Source organism: Sesamum indicum, linkage group LG3, assembly GCF_000512975.1.
Source record: "Sesamum indicum cultivar Zhongzhi No. 13 linkage group LG3, S_indicum_v1.0, whole genome shotgun sequence".
Lineage (NCBI taxonomy): Eukaryota > Viridiplantae > Streptophyta > Magnoliopsida > Lamiales > Pedaliaceae > Sesamum > Sesamum indicum.
Genome location: NC_026147.1, coordinates 21,350,515 through 21,362,215, shown reverse-complemented (window position 1 = coordinate 21,362,215; position 11,701 = coordinate 21,350,515). Strand labels below are relative to the sequence as shown.

General features: G+C 36.6%; 2 protein-coding genes across 2 annotated transcripts; one reads left to right on the top strand and one right to left on the bottom strand.

The window, feature by feature from the left end:
• LOC105159083 (F-box/FBD/LRR-repeat protein At1g13570-like) lies at nt 3,024-5,171 on the top strand. The gene is made up of 4 exons (XM_011076026.2): nt 3,024-3,141; nt 3,623-4,445; nt 4,534-4,692; nt 4,788-5,171. Exons 2-4 carry the CDS (start codon nt 3,639-3,641, stop codon nt 5,079-5,081), a joined length of 1,260 nt encoding a protein of 419 aa, XP_011074328.1. The 5' UTR covers nt 3,024-3,141; nt 3,623-3,638; the 3' UTR covers nt 5,082-5,171.
• LOC105159082 (probable xyloglucan glycosyltransferase 12) lies at nt 7,629-11,462 on the bottom strand. The gene is made up of 5 exons (XM_011076025.2): nt 10,062-11,462; nt 9,597-9,905; nt 9,076-9,366; nt 8,873-8,986; nt 7,629-8,751 (listed from the first exon to the last, which is right to left on the bottom strand). Exons 1-5 carry the CDS (start codon nt 10,815-10,817, stop codon nt 8,125-8,127), a joined length of 2,097 nt encoding a protein of 698 aa, XP_011074327.1. The 5' UTR covers nt 10,818-11,462; the 3' UTR covers nt 7,629-8,124.

Below are 11,701 nucleotides of genomic sequence, written 5' to 3'. Positions count from 1 at the left end.
TCAACACCTTCTTTTTTGTAAATCACGACCTTTTTATTTCTAGTTTGGTTTTTACCTCTATCAACAACCCTCAATTCTTGAATATCCTTAGGATATTTAGGAATTCAATCGGATCATGGGCTCTTCCGTAGATATGGTCTGTCTTAAAGTATCGATAGTAAAAATTCAAAAGCTGAGTGTAAAAATAATTTCAAAATGAATTAGCCTGATCCTTGCAACTAGATCCATTACAAATTTGGTTACAAGGCTTAGCCTCACCCGCTGAGAGTCGAGATAATGTCTCTTGATGGTAATTTAAATTCGAGGTTTATATAATTAAGAATTTTTTCCCTACTTTAACATTAACTTCATTTTGAGTTTGAACTTTAATGTTTTTGTATTTTTACTGCATGCTTTATTTTAGTATTTTGTCTAGTATGTTTATTTTTTGTATGAGTTCTCATATTTATTCCTTGCTTCGGGGTATTATATTATGCGCCTTAAGACAACTTGATTTTTGTTAGCTTCAGGGGGTTGCAGTTTGAGCCTTAAGGAAGCTTTGATTATCATTTTGTTTCAGGACGTTTTATTATTCATTTCAAGGAAGCTTTGATTATCATTTTGATTCGAGGCATTCTATTATGCACCTCAATGAAGTTTTGATCATCATTTTTCTTCTGGGAATCTATTTTGCGCCTTAAAAAAATTTTATTATCATTTTGCTCCGGGGCGTTCTTATATGCACCTCAAGGAAGACTGTTGTTGGCTTCCAAACATTCTATTATATGCCTTAAGAAAGTTATTACGAATATCGATAAAAAGTTGAATTTATCACCGCCTTTTGGGGGTCATGTTTGTTGCAATAATCACTATACAGGATATGTGCATTTTCTTCTAAAATTTTATCCTTAAAGTGTTATATTATCATGCATAAACAAAAATGTATTAGCTCAAGTTTAGAACGTCAAGCGAATTACAACAAGTGTTACAATCTGATGCTTTGAAAATATAACTAACAAAAAGCTGGAACAAGAGATAGGTCACCGCACATAGGTGGGAGAGTCGGAGCAATCTCTATACCATCTCCCCCTCAAACCAAAAATAATTTTCTTTTATTATGTATTGTTTTGTCATGTTGGCACACATCATGGCAAAGGTCTACCACACCTCACCTCTGTATCACATCTCTTTTTTCTTGGAAAAATTATTTTTTAAATACAAAAAAGAATTATGAAAATATGCTATTTTAAATTTTTTTAAAATATAGGTAGAATCGGGATTTGAAATCCCAGTTCTGACACAATTTTTTAGAAAAAAAATAAATATGCAACAAAACTGGGATTTGAAATTTCATTTATGGCTTTTGTTAGATGAAAATAGACGTCAATGTTTTTCAAATCACGTGAGATTTGCGTGTGGTTACACCAAACCTCAGAAGAAATGGTGTAGCTATCTCTAATTTTTATTACTAGTGCGTGTGGCAATTCAAAAATGTATGTGCACAGTTAATTTTAAAAAATTTAAGATAATTATATTTTATTTTAATTGAATAAATTAAAAAATAATAAGAAGTTTTTGAGGAAAAAGAGAAAAAATGAATGCAAAAATTAACCAGAGAAAACAAAAAACAATCAGTGAAATAATTTTAAAAATTCAAAAAAGAAAAAAAAAAGAACGTTCAAATTGAAAAAGATAAAATTTTGGTCAAATATTTAAAAGCAAATAATAGATATAAAAAAATCAAAATGGGAAATCCCATTTCAAAACAGGATATTTATTTTTTTGAAAAAAAAAATTGTGAGAGAATTGGGATTTCAAATCCCAGTTCTGTCTATATTTTTCAAAATTTTAAAAATAGCACCGTTTTTCATAATTTTTTTTTGCATTTAAAAGTTAATTTTCCCTTTTTTCTTTTTCATCTTTTGACTACAAAATCATTCTCACTCTTTTTTTTTTTTTTTTTCTGTAGAAGGATTACCTCGCTTTTCATACCACTACTATATTAAGAAAAATGAAACATGCAAGAACATCAAATAAAATAACTTCCCTTGAGAATTTTCATTCCATTTGAAACTTGTATTCATCGGGACCTTGTCTAAATTCTCTTAGAATTTTTGTACTCTTCCATACAATCAAATTTGATGTATCCTTTTCTTGTAGAATCCTCAAAATATTTTTGACTTACAACATTAACTGGAAATTCGGATAAAATTATATACACAAATTATAACATTAAAATTTTACCACTTTATTTCACCATTGCTGGGAATTAATCTCTAAAGCATATCGCAGGTGGCTGACCAAAAACTTGTTCTTCTTCCCATGAATTTTGAATACCCATTTATGTGCTCGCAATGAAGAGACGGTGCTAGTGAGTGCTAATGCAAAATGAGTGGATGCGGCTGCGCAAGGCCATTTTCTGAAGTTCCCAAACATTTCTTCCATGTGAAATACTTGAATTTTCAATAAATCTATATATATCAAACTATTTTTGTTGGGATTTTAAATATTATTTCTCAAACTCAAAAAACTGTGTTGATTTCTTATAAACGACGCCAATTTGATGGTACTAAAAATCATGGTGGGTCCTATTTTATATAATTATAATAGAACGTAAATACAAGTTTTTTATTTTTTCCTGCCCTCATCTCAATGGTGAATAGGGTATTTTTACTAATTTAATAAGTCAATTTTTTCCTTTTTTAATTAGCTTCTTTCATTTTTCAATACATTCTTTACCTGGAATGTCAACCTTTCCCTTTTTTAACACCTTTTATTCTTGGAATGTTAATCTTTCCCTTTTTTATTGATTTCTTTCTTTGTTCAACACATTTTTCTTTTTATAAATGAAAATCTTTTTATTTCTAATTTGATCTTTATCTCTGATGCTGCCTAATTTTTCAAAACTTCCAAAATTATGCTATTCTTTAATTTTTTAATTTTCATTATTAAAATAATTTCCCCCTCTTTCTGTTGTAGGGGTTTTTTTAAAATTTCAAGGCCTTTTGTTTCTATTTAATGGCTGAAGACGCATTAAAAAACCCTACTGACTTTCCAGTTGCTCCTCGTAATAGTGCCACAACCTACAAACACATATCAGTATTCGTTCGGTTCAAACAGTTAGAGACTTGGAGTGGCTCTTAAGAAGAAATTCTAACTCAGGTAAAGTTTTGGTCCCTCTGTTAAAGTGTAAGTCTTGGTATATTTTCAAGAATCACACTTTCTCATGCATTAAAATGAAAGGATGAAACAATCCAAAGGCTAGGAATTTGAAAACTATAAGAAATCAGAGTCGCTTGTTGTTGATGATTTTGCTAAGGTGGTTTCTTGTACATTAGTGAAGTAAAGAACTAGGAGCACTTTGTTTATTTTTGAGGATTTACATTTCATTTCCAGCTGTCTAATATGATGTCAAAGTTATGTTAGCAAGAAAATTGTTTTGGTTTTTGTCCTGATCAACTTGATCCATGAAACTGTGTACTGTTCCTCTCACCAAAGTTTGTATCAGCAAGAGCCCTGTATGTAATACAGATTTCTACTGAAAATAAAACATTACCATTAACTCTTCCATTCCATTCTCTTGTTTTCTTGTGTTTCCACGGACTCATTAATTGGGATTTTGCTTTATTGATAATCATTGCAGGACATTTTTGAACCTCATGGACAGAACAAGGATTAAGAGTTCCATTTCGTCCGACAGAATTAGCAACCTTCCATGCGATATCATAGATAACATTCTTAAATACTTGCCATTGCGTGAAGTGGTGAGGACAAGCATTCTATCAAGAGGGTGGCGGTGCAAATGGGTATCTATACCTTACCTTGTATTCAATGAAATCTTCCAAGGAAGTTTACCCGAAGAATACGACATTGAGCCCATTATCTATCAAATACTGTTACTTCACAAAGGGCCCATAATCAAATTCATACTCAAGGATGTTGATTTCAAAGTCTATCCTGCTATCGGCCACTGGCTCCATTTTTTGTCGAACCATCAAGTTGAAGAACTCGCACTTCGTTATACCTTTATCGCACAGCCGATTCCTTATCATCTCTTTACTTTTGATCATCTCAGACATTTGTATCTTGCCGATGTTTTCATCAGTCTGCCCCCTGCATTCAAAGGATTCAACAGGCTTCTAAGACTTGAACTTGTAGATGTTGAGATTGCACTTGCAGAGTTAAAAATGTTGATCTCTAAGTGTCCAATGCTTGAGTATTTGGATCTGGAAGACTTATACTGCGAAACAGGAGAGCTCGAGATTGATGCTCCAAATCTCAAGTCTTTTTTCTTCTATGGCCAATTGTTTGTATTTTGCTTCAAAAATGCATCACACCTTTCGACGATGTCTTTTATGACCACATTTGATGAGTATTCAACATTTGAGCCAACTGAAAGTGATAGGAACCTGATTCAGGTTCTTGGTAAACTATCATCTTTGAAATCTGATGGTGGCTTTTTGCGGGTAGAAAATATCTTGTTTGCCTCTTTTCAATATATAAGTGTCCTTGGCGCTCCACTGATATCTGCTTTTTCTGTTGCATGTCTTTTAGTTCTTGGCTAAAGGTGCTGAGCCGCAGAACCTTCCGTGGTACTTTAACCATCTAACGGATCTCAGCCTTTCTCTCATTGATTTCCGGTACATAGTTGAAGTCAAGTGTGTACTATGCTTGATTAGAAGCTGCCCTAATTTGCAGAGTCTTAAAATCGAAGTAAGTGTGATGTTGTTTGCACATGTATGTGTATCTTTCTTCATTTTTCTTCATGTGTTAGACTACACGTGCTCACTTGCATCCTCCTCTTCTAGTCATCAAAGTCATCTAAAGCAGACATGGCGACCACCTCTCAATATCTAAAGGCACAACAAAATTATAACATTCCTCTAGGTCGCCTGCAAAATGTGAAGATCTCTTGCGCATCAAGTCTGGAGCCTGAAATGGAATTTGTGAAGCTTCTTCTATTGAAGGCCACTGCACTTAGGAAACTGGAGTTTCATTGTGGGTATGCAGCTGGAGAAGAAGCAAGATCCAACATGTTAAAACAGTTGGTTAGTTTCCGACGAGCATCACCAATGGCTAGGATCATATTTCGAGATGTTTGATGTCCATTGTCTTAACAGATTTCTTTGGTAGACAACTAGCTTAAGTTTCTAGTTTTGAATATGACATGTTGCCTTGACTCAGTGTTTAAACTGTTGAAGACAGCCTTACTGCATTGACTGTTTATTGATATATTAAGTGTTTTGTTTATTTCTCTCACTCTCTCCCTCTCTCTCGAGTTACTAATTATTTTAGAGCTGGAGAAATGAGAATCATTTTCTTCTTAATTGCCCCTCCTAACTTTAAAATTTAGATGAAAGATGGTGTTGCGATTCACTGGTGTTAAGTGAAATCCTCGTATTTCAGTTGAGTTCCTCCGACATGTTCTCTTACATAGTTACATGTTCTTAGGACATTTTGTTTCGTTAAGAACGAGTTCTGTCTTGAAATCATAGAAAAGAGAACCCATTTTTTCCCGTCTTTTTATTGATATTCATCCTCGTGCAGAATGCAGCGTTTTCAGTCATTTATACCTACAAGCACCTATCGGAAGTGATTCTTTTACTTATTGATAACCATTGGCAGACGAGTGTGAGGTATATATGGACAGAAGACTTTGAGGCTGATAGAATTAACAACCTTCCGCACAATGTCATAAACAACATTCTTAAGTTGTTGTCCTTGCATGATGTTGCGAGGACAAGCATACTCTCAAGATGGTGGTGGTACAAATGGGGGTTACTATTCGGTTCCTTGTATTTGATTGGAATTTCAAACTGAAATTACCCGTAAAGTACCACATTGAGTCCGTTATCTGTCAAGTTATGTTCCTTCATAAAGGATCCATAGTCAAGTTTGATTAAAATCAAGGGTATTGATTTTCGAAGCTCTCCTGCTATTGACCATTGGATGCATTTCTTGTCAAACCATTGCATTGAAGAACTCATGCTCTTCTCATCCATCTCAGATGCCCACCGCCTGATCTCTTACCATCTATTTACTTTTGATCATCTCAGACATTTGCATCTTTCCTACGGTGGACTCTGGCCTCCTACAGATTTCAAAAGGTTTATCTCTACCACTCCATTGCTTGAGGATATGTTACTGGTTAACTTCTACTGTGATAAAGGAGTGATGCTACTAATCTCAAGTACTTTAGTTTCTCAGGCACATCCAGTTCAATTTGTCTTAAAAATGTGTCACTCCTTGCAGAAATGTCAATATATCTCAAAACTTTGCAGAATTTCTGAATATCTGATCCACATGAAAATAGTAGTAACCTAATCAAGGTTCTTGGCCAATTATCATCCATTGCAAGCCTGACATCGAATGAAATTCGTGAAGTTTCTTATTTCGGCAGCAACTCTACTTAGGAAACTGGAAATCATCCATTGCGTTGCTTCTTTCATATTATTCACTGAGTAATGGATTTACTCCATGAACTAGCTCAATTTGAATTTCACGATTTTGTCTTTTATGCGTCTCAAGTTCTTCTATGCATCTGGCATTGGTATCACAATTTCGTAAAATCATTTCTTTTTACATCAATAATTTCTTTATTTTTTATTCTTTTGAATCCTAAAAAGCGACTTTATTTCTTTCAACTTGTTAGATAAATATATAGTATAAAAATTAAAAGCGAAAAATCATGGCGATATTTTTAAAATAAGTGCATGTCTTGGCCCCATATTGTTGGGCTGTCTATTGTAGGTGACGTTAACGGTATATGGACGTTGTTTCTCGCTAGCCGTTTGCTAAACAAACTCTTCTACCGACAAATGTCAAAATCCACATGTTTCACAACGTCAAATTTGCTAAACCCTTCAATTCATCAACCCCTCCCTCTCTCTCCAAATTTATTCTAAATCATTTTGCACACATGACGTGAATATTAAAAAATAAAATAAAAGATACAACAAGAATTATAGTAAAAATTTCAATTTCTAAACCGGAATGGGTGAGACCAATTAAACTACCGTAATGATGGTTGCAAACAACTACATATTTACTTCCTCAATGAATGCCTGTCCAAATTCATAGCCGATCTGTTGTAAAAGAGAAGGGCTGTCGATCATAAATTTTCATAATTTCTATTCTTAATTACTTAGTTCTTGCAACTGCATTCGAGTAGGAGAAAGGACAAGAAAATTTAATGCTGGTAAAATAGGCCAGATAATCCACAGCATAGACCATCCGTCCCACAGAGGAACTCAGCAGAGACATCATTCCCAACTACCATGTGGTAAAAGTACTTGAACAAGAACCACAGCCAAACCCTGAAAATGATGCAATTATTTCCTTCACGTCACTGATAGGGACTGCCCAAATTTTCAAGAAACAGAAATTTTCTTCACCACACCTTCAGCCCACATGAAAATTTTGGAAAGTGATGGTCCCTTTACCTCTTTGAAAGTTCAGTATGCTTTGTAGTTTCGAGTGAAAGTATGAAAAATTTTTAACTTGAATCAAACTTGAACTAAATATAATATATTTACTGTATGATTAATTTATAATTTAAGAAAAATAACTAATCATATATATAATTACTATGCGATTGGTTTGAGTTTACAAATCTAATTTGAGTAAGAATTTTTGGTGAACGTAGATTATGAGAAAAAACAAGTTTAATAAAAATGAAAAACTATGTCATGTACAAGCTTTTCTTCAACCAGCGGCCTGGACTGAGAAGAGACAAATCTCCACCCTCAAACATCCAGACCATCTCAAAACTAGTGTATCATGAACATTTTTTGGTCGAGAAGATGTACGGTACTCCTACTGCTGCCTGCCCTCTGAACAAACACCGTTGTTCCAATTCTCACCGGGCCAATTTTTCTTACAAAAGAATATAAAGAAAAAAGAATCAAAAAAAGGAAAAAAGAAATGTAATCTAGTAATGAACATCACTAATCTATACCGGATCATCTATGATCCCAGGAGACGGGCGGTCTTTTTCGTTCAGTCTCCCGTTAGATGTCTTCGAGGCTCAAAATGGGAGGAAATGCAAGGGAAAAGTGTTTCCCTTCCAGTTTTTGACATTTCCACGACATTATTAACTTCTGTCTTCACAGCTAGTCGACAAGATGATGTTGGCGTATGCATGAATTACTGGACCTGCTCGCCTATCAAGTCTAGACCCACGAGCAAGAATGATATACCTTGAAAGAGCAAGAAGTAAAAATGGATCCCCTGAGCCGACAGGAGACTTCTTGCTGCAGCTGTCAACAGAAGGAAAGCTAGCGCCAACTCTTTTGTATAAATCCGATTGTGCTTCTTCTTCCGTGAAGAACTCTGCGCTTGTTGCTTAATTTCCTCCCGCAGCTCCTCTAAGTTTGGCTCTGAGCTGCCTCTTTGGTGAGTCGGCTGTTTCTCAACCAAGGATATGAGATCGCCCTCAGAGGATCGACCAGATTTCTTGGTGACAACCCACTCATACGCGCTTCCGAGTTGGAAGAGGCCAGAGACCATGGCATTGAACTTGGTAACCGACATGGTGTTTTCAAAGAGGAGGTAAGGGACTATGAAGGGAAATGACTTGGGAGCTGGGAGTATATTGAGAAATGTTATGGTGGCAGGGACGTAGCACACAACCCATGATGGAAGTGTAGCCTCTGGGACGAACATTGTCATGGGTAGAATGATACAAAAAAGGGTGAATGAGTAAAAAGGGAGTATAACTTTTCTTAGCAGGAAGAAGAGAAAAATCAAGTTGCCTTTCTTCCAAATGCTGATCTGCATTTACCAAATTCAGAGAGCAAATTACCATCACCATTCAGATTCCATTTTTATCAACAAATTCATTAGAATGAATATTTTTAGTTATTACAGGAAGTTTCCAAGAATCGTCAAATACCTTTGATTTAATAATTGCTGGCAAACAGAGACGGAACAACTGCATCGGCCCAGAATGCCATCTATGTTGTTGCTTCCGGTATGCTTCATAAGATTCCGGCAATTCACATTGGCACTGAGAATTCCATAAAGCATGATTGAATCAGATTACAAACAATTAAATGGAGAAAAGCCAAATCAATCAGCATGTTACAAGTGAAATACCTCAACATCATTGAGGAAGATGAATTTCCAACCATGGAGATGGGCTCGGACAGCAATGTCCATGTCCTCCACCGTGGTTCTCTCCATCCATCCACCCGATTCTTCCAACGCCTTTATCCTCCACACACCGGCAGTCCCATTAAACCCAAAGAAATTTAGAAAAATCCCATTAACCTGCTGCTCTACTTCAAAATGAAAAGCTAAATTGATGAGCTGCAGTCTTGTAAGTAGATTTTCATCCTTGTTCACAAATGACCACCTTGCCTGAACCAACCCTAGCTCCTCATTATCCTACAAATTCAAAGTGAACACCGATGCTTTTATTAGCTCAGTTCAACTGAATTCAAGTGAAACAGAAATGCTGAGATATGTCCAAATAACTGCCACACTAATCTATATGAGTATAACAGATGCCAGGAAATAGGACAAATAGGAATCAGAATTCAAGAACACATTTGATCAATGTCAATGCAAACTCCAACACCTCTGCATTTATTCAGACTTGGGGTGATAAAAGATACCTTGAAGTGAGGAACGGTCCGTTTAAGAAAATCCGGGTTAGGCTGGAAATCAGCATCAAAAATGGCAACGAACTCATAATCTTTAACGTAGCTACAATTCATGGCAGACTTAAGATTGCCAGCTTTATAACCCTCCCTAATCACTCTATGTCTGTATATAATGTTGGCACCTTCCTGCTGCCATTTATGCACCTCTTCTTTAATTAGCATCTGCGTTGTCGGGTCATCAGAATCATCCAAAATTTGGACGAGCAATCTACCTTTGGGCCAGTCCAAATTACACACGGCCGCGATGGATTGTTGATAAACCTATAACAATTCAAGACCAACAACACCACCAATCAGTTCACAAGGCTAGTATGACAAAAGTAACCATGAAAACAAACAATTAGGCAACTGAATTGTTCTTTTCTCCAAGATAATAACCGAGTTATTAAGAAGGAAAGGGGGAAATGAGAGTGTTACCTCTTTCTCATTGCACATGGGGATCTGAACTAAGACCATAGGGAAATAACCATCTCCATCTCCAGACTCAAGATCTGCAGGGTCTTGTTTGGGTACCGGTTTGATCTTCCTGAGCTTGATCCAGAAACAGCCCAAACACAGGACTAGCCTATCCATGCTCTGGATGAGGAAGAGCACAATACACACATTGGCCAAGAACTGAAGCGGTGGAGCAAGATACTCAACCCTGATCAAAACCCACCTAGAATAGAGCAAATCGAACGCATCCTTCACAGCAAAAGGATGTGTCAATGCATAAAGACGCTGCAGCTGAAGATCCGGGGCCCCAAAATGCCACCCTTTGAAATATGCAGCCAGTTCAAAACCAAGCAGTATCAGGGAGAGCCAAAGGAAGAGTTTAATGCAAGTATAGAATCTAGATTTCATGGTTGGGTTTTCCGTCAACATGGTGTCGGTGGAGTCCGTACGGCCGGAGGCTACGCGGCGGCGGACGATGGCAGCAAGGGAGAAGAATGCGGACCCAATGGAGGTAAGACAGCCGGCCGCCTTGTGGGCTTTCAAGAGAATAACCCAAGTGAGCTGCTTGGCGTTCTTGTTGCGACCACCTTTGGGAACGGCATGGTTGGGATACATGAAATCTTCATCCGAAGGGGATTCAAGCTCCACCATAGACCAATTGTTCGGGTTCTCCATTTTCACTACCACAGGGGTGCCCCTGTGAGTTTCCTTTCCCCACCAGTACAAAGATGGAGCCATTACTAAAGACTAGTTTTTTCCTCAACAACCAAGTGAAGAAGATCTTCAAAAATGGCTTAAAATGTCAAGCCTTAAAGCGATTTCTGAGCTGAAACTGCGAGAAGGGGATAAACCCAGATGCGGAATCTGCTCAAGAATGGCGTAAAGATTGAATTTTTCGGAATAGTTTTGAAGCAAACACGGGGAAAGAAATGTGGGAAAATGCTGAAAAAAATGCCAAAGTGAGTGGGAAAAAGCAGAAGAAGACTGCAAAGAACAGGATCTAAAGCATGGAATCCCCTTCTTTTGTGGATATCTTGAGCTCAGCAGAAAATTTAATGAGATGGGGTTTAGGCACAGTGACGCAGAATGCTACAAAAACTTCATTTTTGGATGACAATGAGAAAGCCCAAAACAGGGGTTGAAGAGATGGAAAAGGAGGAGTCTTATATGGGAATACAAGAAAAATACAATTAAGCTATTGTGGGAGGAAGAAAAAGAAGAACGGAGGAAGGCAGGAACAGTACAAAAGGTCCTATACATCCATTACATTCATTTACAGCTTGCAACAAGTGTGTTTGTAGAGAGATTTTTGAATTGAAAAAGATGTAGAGAGAGAGAGAGAGAGAGAGAGAGAGAGAGGAAAAGGAGAACAGCTCAACACGTCTTTGATTTATGATTCCACAGTCTAAAGGGAATTCCAAAATCAAAAATCAAGAAAATCAGAAATGGCCACCACCACCTCCACAACAAACCCCTCCTCCTCCTCCCCCTCCCCCGATATAAAAATGGAAAATCACTTCAACAATATTTTCGGTTTCCTACAAATTTTCATTTCTTGTTTTGTGCATGAATCAAAAAAGAAAAAACAAGGAAATTTGGGAATATTAAAATTTAAAAGCCAA